Raw genomic sequence first — 13,208 nt, 5'->3', positions numbered from 1 at the left:
TCCAAATAATAAATTTTGTTAGATTAGATGTTAGATTAACTAACGACAGGGTTCGAACTCACGCCTTCATGCAAAAACTCAACATATTTCCACTATTGTATTAAAGGGCCGCTTGCAGATTTTTTATTTTTATTTTTTTATTAGGTTGGATTAAGTTTAAATTGAAATATGAAATATTGCATTGAAAACAAATAAATATATATAAATGCTTTGGCTTCTAAATTTTGTGCAAGAAAACAACGAAAAAAGAATGAGAAATTTAGTTCAGAATAGATCGCAAACTGATATCTAGTAAAATCGAACCGAACTATTTTGACAATAAAATGATAATAATCGAACCGAAGTATTTGGTTGATTAGGTTTTGAGAAATCATCCGCAATTAACACAGTCCGTTTTCAACAGAATCTTTAACTGATCAATTGACTAGATCAACAGAGTTTTTTCTTAAAGTCTAATGGAGAGTCAATTTTGGAAAATCTAGACAAATAAAGAATGCTTAATCCAATTTTTTTGTGAATGGGAGTAGTTTGTAGTGTCTTCTTAGGATTTGGGGCATTTTAAACCTATGAACATGCAGTACCCTAGTTTAAAGGAATGGAAGTTGGACTTGGAGAAGGTAACCATGTGGTTGGAATCAACATTTGTAGAGTAAGAACAAAATGGACATACTTCTTTCATTACCAGTAAGGAAAAAAATCTTCATTCTCAACTTAACGCTGGACAGACCAAATTTCTAAATCAAATTTACAAATCAAATGATATGTCACTAATAGGAAATAAGCACGTTAATCAACACTTAAGTAACAATCCAATCATCAACAATCATATCATTTAGTTTACAACATTATATAACAAAACTTACATTACATCATACATGGAACTTTTTTTAGCAATTAGCATTGCTTGCAACTCATCAGATCTTCAATAGACTCAATTCTCAGTATTCCAAATGAGGAGAAATAAACCATAAATGGGACCCTGCATGGTCCCAGCTCTTGAATCAAACTATACGAAATCATTATAAAAAATTCATAATAATTCCAATGCAGAATCTTGTCACCCTTTGGAAGCGGATTTAGTTTAGTTACTGTTAGAACCAATCAAACGTCAAGTGTATATTATATAACAATTTGCACAGTTTTATTTCAAATGTAAAAACTCAACAACAAACACAATATCTTAGAACATAAACACTAATGAGATTATATATAAAATCACAAATCACTGACTTGTTTCTTGCAGATAGAGGCTTGCAAATGCAATCTCCTAAGACAGAAATTCGTCCCTACTTCAGTGCAGCAGTTCGATGGACGTCTATCTTGCAGGATACAACTATCTAATCCAAGTTCTTGCACTCGAACTTGGATTCTTGGCGAATTGGTTGTGTTGTTCTCAGCGAAATATGGAGGAATGATTATATGAATTCTATCCCGTTTCTGATTCTATTGCCATATATATAATGGCATCATTTGAACTTCCCAACCGTTCATGCTTATCAGTTTTCGCCCATCTTTGACATTTAATATATACACCCAAACTCTCCAAGTCTAAGGCCCAAGGTCCAAGGCTTTGGCCTAATTCAATTCAAACTATAAGTGAGTGAACTCACTTATAAAGAGTTGTTCCAAAAGGTGTATGGGCAATGTGGGACTGGCAGTCCCACATAACACAAGTAAGTTCCAACAGTTACTTCACTTCTCGGCAGCACAGAGTCGGTGAGAGCCCACCAAATCAATCAAACTGAAAAAATTATTGTGAACCCACCATGGTCCGTGGCTAGCAGATCATGATCAATTCCAAATATTAAGTCGTGCGAACATGACACCTGTTCAGTAATCATGTGACTTCAATGAAGAGAAACTTTCTTGACACCAATGCACCATTCTAATGGCATTCTAAGTCCAGGAGACGTTTGATATGTGGTTAAAAAGTGGACATTTCGTGCAATAGACGTTTGTCGTGTGGTAAATTTTTTACAAGAAATCTCTCCTAAAAAAGGCCAGTTGGTAAGGTTCTGCTTTACCCATTGGCAATCCAATCGTGCAACCCATTCGATGACGGCGTACGTCGTTAAGCATGCCGGGAGATTTGACTTAGATGAGTTGGGTCCAAAATTTCTTTTTAATATTTTAGCATAAAATGCAAATGTAGCTATTCGTATTTAATTCAATAAAATTCTATCTTTCAACAAATAATAATAATAATAATAATAATAATAATAATAATAATAATGCGTCTATAATAACCATGAAAGTGAAACTCAATTACAACTTGCTACAAAATGAAAAACGGAGGGCCTTAAGATTTCTTACTTTCTTCTTCTGTATGTAATCTGCTCAAACATTGTTGTGCTTTTCAATGCATTTCCATTCTGGAAACAATGACTACATTTTCACACTCTCAAAGGCTGCTTCTCCTCCTTATGGCATAGATTTCAAGCCTTCTGGTGGTCGACCAACTGGTCGATTCACAAATGGTCAAACCATATCGGACATTGTAGGTAAATGCACTAAATGTTGATTTGATCCCACCACCTTAGTCTCACATGGTAGAACTACTCAGTTAACTGGGTTTTGAAGTTGGAGGTACGGTTACAAGTTTTAGAAATTTCAGTTTTGGGAAGGAATATTTCCACAGCTTACTGGTTTTGGTAGCTGTCATAGTATATATCACTCATAACTTAATTGCTAATATACCGGATCCGAACTTCGGTCATTTAATTTAGTGAGAATGATCTTTGATTTAGTGTCGTCCAGTCATAATTTTATTAAAGAAATTCTGAGTTCAAATTTATAGACGAAGCTGTCGTTTTATAGATCAACTCAATGAGTTTCAGTAATAATCTATTAAGTGGAGTCTAACCAGACTGCATAAGTATATATTAAATTGGGTCACATAAGTTTTTGCTATTCATTTCAGTGTGGCACATGATAACGCAGTCGCCATCGATTACAAAGCGTTATTTTCACAGGACCCAGAAGTTTAATAAAATTGACTTTTAAATTGGTGTTTATTGACTATCATATTCATAGTTAATTACCAATTTTAGCACTAATTTTAGCTTAATTGCATGGTGCCATCAGGTCATTTCCTCCACCTTATCTAACCCCAAACACTCAAGCCAACTCAACCCTCAGAGGAATTAATTATGCTCCTGAAGCCTCTGGAATATTGGATGAAACAGGAGTTTTGTTTGTAAGTAGTACTTAATTAGCACTAATCACAATATATACCATTTTTTATTTTAGATATTCTGAAATTATTGTGTACAGATCGGAAGAGTTCCCCTGCGTGAGCAAGTGAATAATTTTGAGGAAAGCAGAAATAACATGGTGAAAACAATGGGAGAAAATAATACAATGGAATTCTTGAAGAAGACAACCTTCTCGGTCGCAATTGGATTCAATGATGTTCTCAACTATTTCCAACCATCCATACCATTCTTTGGCGATGATAAGGCCATGTTCCAAGATTCATGGTCTCTAACTTTAGTCTTGACCATAAAGCTTAAGTTACAGTCTTTTAACCAATCACCTAATTGAACTGTTAAAGAATACAAGAATCTCACATCGAATTATTGACAAATTTAAAATATGAGTTATGTTGAGTGGTTCAACTTCTAATGACACCAATACATTTTGTGATTAACCATCACACATATCGTAAGATGCAGATTAAAAGACAATATCGTAAGTAGCAGAGCGGTTACTTGATGGAGATATGAAAGTATAAGCTCTCCCATTAACGTCCGCGGGCTCTACAATTATAACTCTTAGTGTGAGACATAGTGAAACTGGCCTACTGCAAAATAGTGATAAAAGATTGTAATGTAGGTAGTGAATTGAAGTAAAAAATATTTATGTATGACCCTATTGTTCAGTCTTTGAATGACTACGTAGGAATTGGTACTTGTGGGACTTAAAATAACAACGCATAACTAATGTGGTGGTCACACCTTTAAGATTAATTCATGTGTTAGAATATAAGCAAACGATAATATTGAAATTTCATAAAATTAAGTATAGTAACAGTGTGACAGTTACATTAAAAAACTTCTCTTTTAGATAAAACTAATATAAAGAATAGAAGAAGGCTAGTTAAGTACCAAACCAGACCTTTAAGGTCGAAGAAAATCAAAAGATGGAAGAAGAAGAAGCATCATTCAAAATTGAAAGACAAATGTCAACTGTAGCTAGCAACAGTTTATCTGTCACAGAAATGAAGTGCAAAGAAGTCAATTCCCTCCCCCTGCCACTAATTTTGAGGAAAAAAATAATAATTAGCTTCTCTGTAACACCTATCCTCTAATATTATATTCATCCTTCTTGATCAATGAGAGTATAAAAGCTAGTTATCTGTAAGAAATATGACAGGCCATTATGGCCATATATGCATGGTCCTTCCATTACAATTTCTTTCTGTTTCCCAACTACTATCCATCAAACCGTGCATAAATGAAAACTAAATAGTCAAACTGCATGCAGACCCTTGGCTTTCACCTGTAGTAATGGAGCTCAATGAGATTCCAAACCACAGTTCAAGTTTGGGTGGAAATGCATTTATGCACACTGCAACACAGAAATCAGTGTTCAAATACACACACACACACACACACGTATATATGTATATATATATATATATATAGGTCATATATTTTATCATACACTGTTTCTTCCTTCCCAATGCTTTGAGATAATATGAAAATCAAGATAATTTCCCCATGTTTATTTTTGGGTAAAAAGTATCCCCATATTTTATGTTTATGCATTAAGAAAAAAACGTTGACTTTTTATCACCATTGCAGGCAAAATTGGGTATCATGAGATGCCAGCTTCGGGTGCAGTTTATGCGGTTCTGCATAGCATTTACTCCAATAGGGCTTGGGCTTGGATAATAGTGCAGCCGATAGACATCTCTTCGTTAACAGTACTTTGGTGCTGTACCTAAGGATTATTAAACAGCCAACAATTTGATTATTTGATTATTATTATTATTATTATTTTTTAAAGAGGTGATTTTTTTATATAATTTTAAAAAATTAACGGTTTTGATTATATATAACATGTGTCGTTAAAAATTCATTAGTAACATGATGGAGAAGGAGGTGCACGCAAGGATGTATGCATTAAGAGACCAACTGGGTGCCGAGATCACCTATAGAAGACGGGAAAATGGTTTGGAAGATCCTCCAAGAACCCTATCATACGAGATGTGAGAGTGTCCACCAAAGATTCGTTAATATACCTACTCAGCAGATCTCGAGAGGGGTCATGCTCGACATGCCTCAACACCATTGCTCGGAAGAGGTCAAGAACTCGGCAATATGGCTCGAGCATATTTTGACAACGCCACCAATTGCTCAACAAATTGCAAGGGAATGTGTTATCCACACACCTCATTTTACATCTCCTGATAATTTATATTCGTTGATCTTCTTCAATTTATCTGATCCGAAAGCCAAAAATTAAAAGGTTGTATGAAAAGTAAAATGAAGTGTGTGGATATCATGTCCCATTACAAACTCTAGAGAATTTTGCGCACCCCGATAGAATTGTTCCTTTGCAATCATAAAAAGGTACGGTTTCATTGATCTATTCATCAGACCTGCAGTTCTTTTATTGGGCCTAAACCATTCATTTATATTCGGCAAAAATGGTGGGCTCAAGTTGATGTGCTGTTGTGCTATAAAAAAAAAACATAGAAGTTGACAATTAGTTATGTGAGGCTCATATGCAGGGGTTCTATATTTTGTGATTGTGTTGGGCACGCGTTAGCTCTCCATTTTTTTTTTTTTACAGGAGTGCTAACGTGTCCCCTATTGAAGATTGAATCTCCCTATAAATGGAGACAGGGATGCTAACGCGCCCCTTACACGCCTCTACTTGTGCTAAAGCTAAGACCTTGGACAGGGCCCTGCCATCCCCCACAATCAACTATTTTCGAACGTCATGAACTTGCCTGGGCCCAAGCCAGCCAGCAGGCCCAATCTTATCTGCCAATGTCTAGGATTTTAGGCTCAAAAGCGTGGCGTGTGCTTTGACCTCAAATCCACCCACCAAAGCTATTATTATCAATCCTCCGGTCCTCTAGAACCTCATAAATCCGGGACCAGCCAAACAGTTCTCAACCTACTTGTCTGCACTGGATCTACAAATAATCCCCTCAATGTGATAACATATGCAACCTTGAGATATTAACACATAGGTCACTTGGTTAAGACATTGTGTTCGCTCTTTTGCATTCGAATTTAAAATTCATTTTCGTAAATTAAGTGTAGTTTAGATTATCGGTTATATTAAAAATATAAAAAAAATTCATGCTAAACTCGTTTTGCTAATAATTTGACAAAACAGAGGGACCAATAAATAGGAACGGATAAAAACACATAAATTTCTTTCCAAAAAAGGGTATGTGTGGCCATAATTTTTTGTCACGAAAACAGAGGAAAACTCAACCAGAAATCTATTCAGGTAAATTGTATGAACTAAAAACCAGTCCCATTAAAACTCTGGGTCATGCATTTACCATTGCCCTTCTGAGTTTCGGTTTCCATTTCTTTTCTTTGCACCAACAGAACTAAAGTGATTAATTTCATGGTGGTTCTAAGCTTTCAAACTGTCCAATTTACAATACCTAAACACTTATCGTTATGTAAACCGAGTGTTTCTGGTTGCTCCATACGATGTGGTATTGCAGAACCATCGGGAGAGCCAGCTCCAATGGGGCAAAAAACCAAGTACAACGATGGGTTTTTCGAGAGGGGATTCATGACTCTGTTTGCTCGGAAAATGATGAAGTTTGCAGCTCCCGCGAAACCGAGAACTGAGACGAAGGAGAAGGCGTGGTGGGAACATGACTACGAGAGCTTTGTGGATGTGTCCAAGAGAGTGATGCAGGGGAGGTCTCGGAGTCAGCAGCAGAAGGTGGTTCGAGAAGTGCTTTTGTCTATGCTGCCCCCAGGTGCGCCAGAGCAGGTGAACTAATGCAACATTTTCAGTCCTCTAATGTCGGTCTATATCTCATTAATTTGAATGTTTTAGTGATTAATTTACTGTGGGATGATCATATCCATTAATTAACATGATCGTTTGCCTTCAAAATATTGATAGTTGGGCATAAATTTTTAGTGTGATGGCATTGTTAATTATATGGCGTTACAAATTCACTCATATTATAATACGTGTATATATTTATTAACACTATACTTTAGGCCCATAATATATCAACCATGTCATCTGGACATATTATATTGTATATTCACACCACCTGCCAGTCTCCATGTGAAGGGGATCGGGTTTGGTTTGTTTAGTTCAATTTGTTGTCCACATTATTGAACAAGCATATATGATTAACCACATTAGGCAGTGTAATTAAGTGCTCAAAGTTCATGTGTGAGTGCAATTTAATCTAATCACAATTGTTATAAGATCGTTATCAGTAGGTAATTAACTATTAACCTGTTGTTCTTGCAGTTTAAGAAACTATTTCCACCAACAAAGTGGGCAGCTGAGTTCAATGCTGCGTTGACAGTGCCTTTCTTCCACTGGTTGGTTGGGCCTTCTGAGGTGATTATACTGTTTTACCAGACTCTATATATAGCATTAGTGTACATATACTAATTTATGGGCAACTACCAGGTTGTAGAAGTTGAGATAGATGGGGTGAAGCAAAGAAGTGGAGTTCATATAAAGAAATGCAGGTGGTATTCTTTCATATTTCATTATGTACTAATTGAAATTAGAATATAAATTTGTTTTCAAGTTAATTAAAATGCACATCAGTTGGAGACACGGGCATAGCCAAGTTGGCTAGAGCAATGTACTCTTCATTTCTGAACCCAATTTGAATCTACTTCTTTGTAGTTTCGATTAGATTAGAATCTCGATGGAAAAACACACATACCGGTTTTTCATTTTGGAGAACTGCAATGTACGTGTACAGATTAAAACTAATGTGGTGAAGCAAAAACTGGTTTTCTGACTTTAACAGTCTTGCTTATCTAGGTACCTGGAGAACAGCGGGTGTGTTGGAATGTGTGTGAATATGTGCAAGTTTCCTACACAAGATTTCTTCACCAATGAATTCGGACTTCCCTTAACCATGATTCCAAGTATGTCTAATTCTTCCGATTGCAATTATGCTCGAAATTTGGGATATAAGGCTGAAATCTCTATACGAATTTGATCGAATACGTTCCAAGTGAAAAAGTAGCTTTCTGAATTGGATTTCCTTCTGCAGATTTCGAAGATATGAGCTGTGAAATGGTGTATGGCCAAGTTCCACCACCATTTGAAGAGGATCCAGTCTCTAAACAACCATGTTTTACTGATATATGTAAGTTTGTACAGCTTATATATTATGTGATCAATGGAGATATTTATTCCTGATTTCTAGCAATGCGTTTATCTGCAGGTTCCATTGCAAATCCCAGCTCCAGTGTTTGTCCAAAACTACAAAATTGAAAGATGTATGCTACTACTTTGTTCATTACCATACCCATGTAGTTCGAGAAACATGCTTTGGTTCAAGTACTATGTCACGGCCATGCTACAGTTCAACGGCAGCACATATCCTTTACGCACGTTGAACCTGGCGAAATGTGGAAGTTACAGTATGTTTATTAGTATGAAAATTCGATCTCATTACAGAAGGGAATTTGTTTGTAAATTTGAGAGGATGATATATCACTCGTTATAAGACTCTAGGCAGTGGCGAATCTAATGAAAGGGCCAGGGGGCACGTGCCCCTCTCTACCTTCTCCGATCGTCTTATAAACTACACGTGCATATTGTTTTATTGACTATAATAATATTGACTAAAGACACAAATAAAAGAGCACTAAATGACAGGAATGTACGCTAAATACACAGTGGTATGAGTGCTAAACGAAATGGGTCATCGAAGAAATTGGAGGAAAGAAAAAAAAAATAGATTTGTTGAGCTATTGTTAAGATCAATGAGGATAGAGTCTTGCATCTGCCGCTACTTAGTTGTGCCTCTAGTGAACTAATATTCTAGGTCATATCTCATTTTGAAGAATCCTGTGAACGAACAATATATCTAATAGAAAGAAGATAATAATTTGATTTTCCATTCGTTTTTGGTGGCGTTTGCATGAACTAGCTCTTTGCATTGAGACAGTAGTTTTTTTTTTACTAGATGGTATTCTATTCTAAACTATTATAATCTATTAGGAGGGTGATTGGACATCAGGTGCAAGTGGGGTGGGCTCACTACCTTAGTCAATAGTCTATGGACGTAACTGCATCTGCATGAGAAAACTACAACTAATTTTGCCAAATTAAGTGCAGGAAATATGCAAGCAGTTGATGGTGCTGAAATTTAGCCTGCCTTTCAGGCTTTAACCCCTCGGTTTGCATGAAAAAAGGGGATAATTTGTTAGCTCTTGCAGTTGGGAAAATCTGATGAAGTTCCTTTCACACCTTTGAAAGTTGGAGAAATCTGAGAGATCCAAGAATACAAGCAAGCATCAAGAGCTCCTTAATTTGTGCTAATTCCTTATATTGATAAACCAAAACTCCAATCATCCAAACAATGCTAAATTATAGAACATGTGTTTCAATGCTTCGAAGAGGACGAGGCAGAAATGATCTTGGGGATACCAAATAGCAGCCTGGGATGTAATGATCGCTTAATCTGACACTACATAAAAAATGGGGAATATCCAGTCACAACGGGATACGTGGTTGCCATGGATTTAATGCGAAATTGAGAGTTAAAGAAGAAAGGTATGGGGTTAATTGCGCAACTCAATCTAGAAACCATATATGGAAGTAAATCTGGCAGTTGGAGGTCCCAATTAAAATGAAGCTATTCATTTGGAGGTGCTGCATGTTGTGCTTATAAATTCGTCATTGTATCCATATTAATTCTCCTTGTTTACATCTTTGTTTTACTCTTTTATATAGGTTTTACATTCTATTTGTGTTTTGTACATTGTAACAAGCATAGAGTGGAAAAGGAGTTAAAAAGAAAGCATTGAGACTAAAAAGGCTTTTACAAATGCTATGTCATCAGCACAGCCTGTACAGATCAGCTGGCTTCGTGGAATAAACTATACTAACTCGGGAAGAATGAGGAAATGAGCCATACATGCTTGGAAAGTTACGGATGCCTATTTTCTTTAGAATTTTACGGATCGCGAATATCATTTTTCTAGAGAACATTTTGACAGTTTTAGTACATGAAGGTCAAGCTGCGCGCGAATCTAATATTCTCTACAATTAAGTTTCAATGTGGCAGATTAAAGGAGGGATAAAAGTCCCATTTTCTTGGGACTTAATATAGCTGAAAAGAGGCTAGAGTCCAAATAAAGTCTGAAATAAATGAAATATTAAGGCCGTTAAAGGAGAATAAGGGCTCACGACTTGAAAGGGTTTTGGAGGAGTAATTTCATGAATAAGGAGGCAGCGTGCAAACCAAAATACAAAAAAGGAAGAAGGCAGCCATGGTTATCGTCAGAGTTTTTCTTTCTTCCTCTTTTTATTTCTTGTTAATGTTTTTGCTATCAAATTTCATAATGAGTAACTAAAAACTCGTTTGGATGTACTTTTAAAATGACTAAAAGCACTTTTAGTGAAAATGTTTTTGGATCAATCTTTAGTAAAAATACAAGTAAATCTTGGAAAAATACTTAAAGTGTTTTCCGGAAGAAACACATAACTAATGCTTCTTGTAGAAGGCACTTCAAGTGTTTTTGGAATCCAAAAATATTTTTTCTAAAAGTGTTTTCAGTCATTTTAAAAGTATATCCAAACGAGTCATAAGTACCTTAATTAGTTAGGGCACGGTTGAATCCCTAGTCATGTTTTCTTAAAATTTTCGATTACGCTTTTGTAATAAAGGGATTTGATGATGTTTGTTGATTTATGTCATATTATATTTCACTCACTCATTACATATGTTCATTATGCTTGATTTCCATAATCATCCCTTGTATTGAGTTTGTTACATAGGTAAATCTGGATGACTAAGTCTTGTGCTTCTGTCAAGTGACGAAAGAACTATTGCCAAGTTCTTGGAATTAATTATCATGAAAAATCAAAATAGATACCATGTTCTAGACTTTGCGTGTTTTGTCGATTTTCATTTTATCATGATTTCTCAAAGTGCAACTTAGTAGATACCATGCTAAATATTTCAAGAATGAAAAGGATTAGAGTAGATACCGTGCCTAATTTGTTACTTAGGGGAAACAATAGCTTAAAGAGTAGATATATACCATGCCCTTAGGTTGACAAACATGGAGAGATTTTTCAATGTGACCAGAATACGGGGTGGTACACCATGTGTTACTATGCAAATGGTGGGATATGTGTGTTAAAAAGTTAATAACTTAAAAAGTAAAATTTCCCACCACTTATATAAAAACACGTGGTGTACCATTTATATTCCTGTCACAATGAAAATTTTCTCACAAACACGAGCATCTCAATCTATTTTATAGCATTGTGTGTTCATTGCTTTATGAAGGTGATTAGTGGTGGATACTGAAACCTTAACCCGTCCTCTCATTATTTCAAATCTTATTCCAAATCCATTTGTATTTAATTATTTTTAGTTTATTCTATTTTTATATTTTTAGTTTCTAATCATCTTCAGTCTATTATGTTAAATCTCTTGTGTGCCTATTTGTTAGCTTTTGTGAATAAATTAATTTTAAGTTGTTGGGAATCATAATCTAGATACAAATTTGTTGAGAATAATGAATGATTTGGGATTGATTTCCCTAATTTATATATTGTAATTTATCCTTGATTATAAGAGTGTAGGAAAGGAAAGATATTGGATAGGCTAATTCATAGGATGAAGATTGTTTCATGTATAGTATATAACTCTTGTACCAATTTCAACGTGGTAATATACACAAAAAATTCAAGTTTCAATATGGCATCAGAGCAGTAACGCTCCTGGTAACCTACTGTCCACATCAACCTTCCGCTCAACAAACCTTAGCAGTTCTCCATGGCTGAACCTACCAAAACAGAAAAGCCCTCAACAAAGCTTGAGGCAAACCCACACGATGATCCAAATCATCCGATGTACCTGTTGCACCATTCAGACCAGTCGAGTGCCATCCTCGTTCCGCAACTACTGACTGAAGAAAACTACGGCACTTGGAGTCGTGCTAGGATAATGGCCCTAAGCGCCAAGAACAAAGAGAGCTTTATTGATGGTACCATCAGCAGACCAACCAAAGTCATCTGCCTCTGAACTGCAATAATGGAATCGCTGCAACAATCTTGTCAAATCATGGTTGATAAGTTCAATCTCGCAAGACATTCGTGCAAGTGTGATCTATAATTGTTGAGATTTAAGTGTTTGTTTGTATTATGATTCATGAGGAAACAACCACATAAGGATACAAGATATATAATGATCAACACACTGATCGCCCTTGAAACACTCCTACATGGTAGCTCCATAAAATAAGGAGCAGAAAAGTAAGGTGAGGGGTAAAGCAAAAAAGGCTATAACCACCCTATTAGTATGGAAAAGAAGATACAATATCTTTACAAGATATGACTAGAAGTAAGGTGATAACTACATCCTAATAATCAACCTAACCAATAGTTCCAAATACCCACTCTTAACTTTCAATACTCCCCCTCAAGCTAGGTCCAAAAAGTTGATGGAACCGAGCTTGGATAGAAGAAGTTTAAACTGATTTGGAGGTAATGGTTTGGGGAAGATGTCATCTAACTGATCAGCACTCCTTGTGTATGGAGTTTGAATCACTTGAGTTTGCACCTGAGCACGGACATAGTGACAATCAACCTCAATATGTTTTGTTCGTTCATGGAACACTAGATTGGATGCTATGTGCATTGTAGCTTGATTATCATAGTACATTGACATAGGTTGCCTTGTTTGGAGCCCCAAATCACTCAAAAGACCCTTAAGCTATATTAATTCACATGATGTGGATGCCATCAGTCTATACTCATCTTCTGCGCTAGATCTTGCAATGACACTTTGTTTCTTACTCTTCCATGTTACCAGATTGCCTCCCATAAATGTGCAATACCCTGTGGTAGACTTTCGATCTATTTGGTTTCCTACCCAATCAGCATCATAGTAACTAATAACTTGAGTGTTATAATTTTTTTTTCATGAGAATTCCTTTTCTAATTGATCCTTTAAGATAACGAAGTATTCTCTTAACGATGTTGAAGTGTTCTATTGT

The 13,208-nt window shown here is 35.8% G+C and overlaps 1 protein-coding gene across 2 annotated transcripts; it reads left to right on the top strand.

The window, feature by feature from the left end:
* The first annotated feature begins 6,406 nt into the window (after positions 1-6,406).
* LOC137713928 (beta-carotene isomerase D27) lies at positions 6,407-8,759 on the top strand. 2 transcript variants are annotated; one of them, XM_068453289.2, is made up of 6 exons: positions 6,407-6,975; positions 7,474-7,566; positions 7,639-7,700; positions 8,005-8,111; positions 8,240-8,335; positions 8,414-8,759. In XM_068453289.2, the coding sequence occupies exons 1-6, from the start codon at positions 6,595-6,597 to the stop codon at positions 8,461-8,463; spliced, it is 789 nt and encodes a 262-aa protein (XP_068309390.2). In that variant the 5' UTR covers positions 6,407-6,594; the 3' UTR covers positions 8,464-8,759. The 2 variants fall into 2 exon arrangements, with proteins under 2 accessions (XP_068309390.2, XP_068309389.2); XM_068453288.2 differs by having other exon boundaries at positions 6,459-6,975; positions 8,396-8,709.
* Positions 8,760-13,208: the final 4,449 nt, after the last annotated feature.

This window comes from Pyrus communis, chromosome 14 (assembly GCF_041283825.1).
Source record: "Pyrus communis isolate YQ-2024b chromosome 14, ASM4128382v1, whole genome shotgun sequence".
NCBI lineage: Eukaryota > Viridiplantae > Streptophyta > Magnoliopsida > Rosales > Rosaceae > Pyrus > Pyrus communis.
The sequence above is the reverse complement of the archived record's forward strand: the minus strand, read 5'-3'. Positions and strand labels throughout refer to the sequence as shown.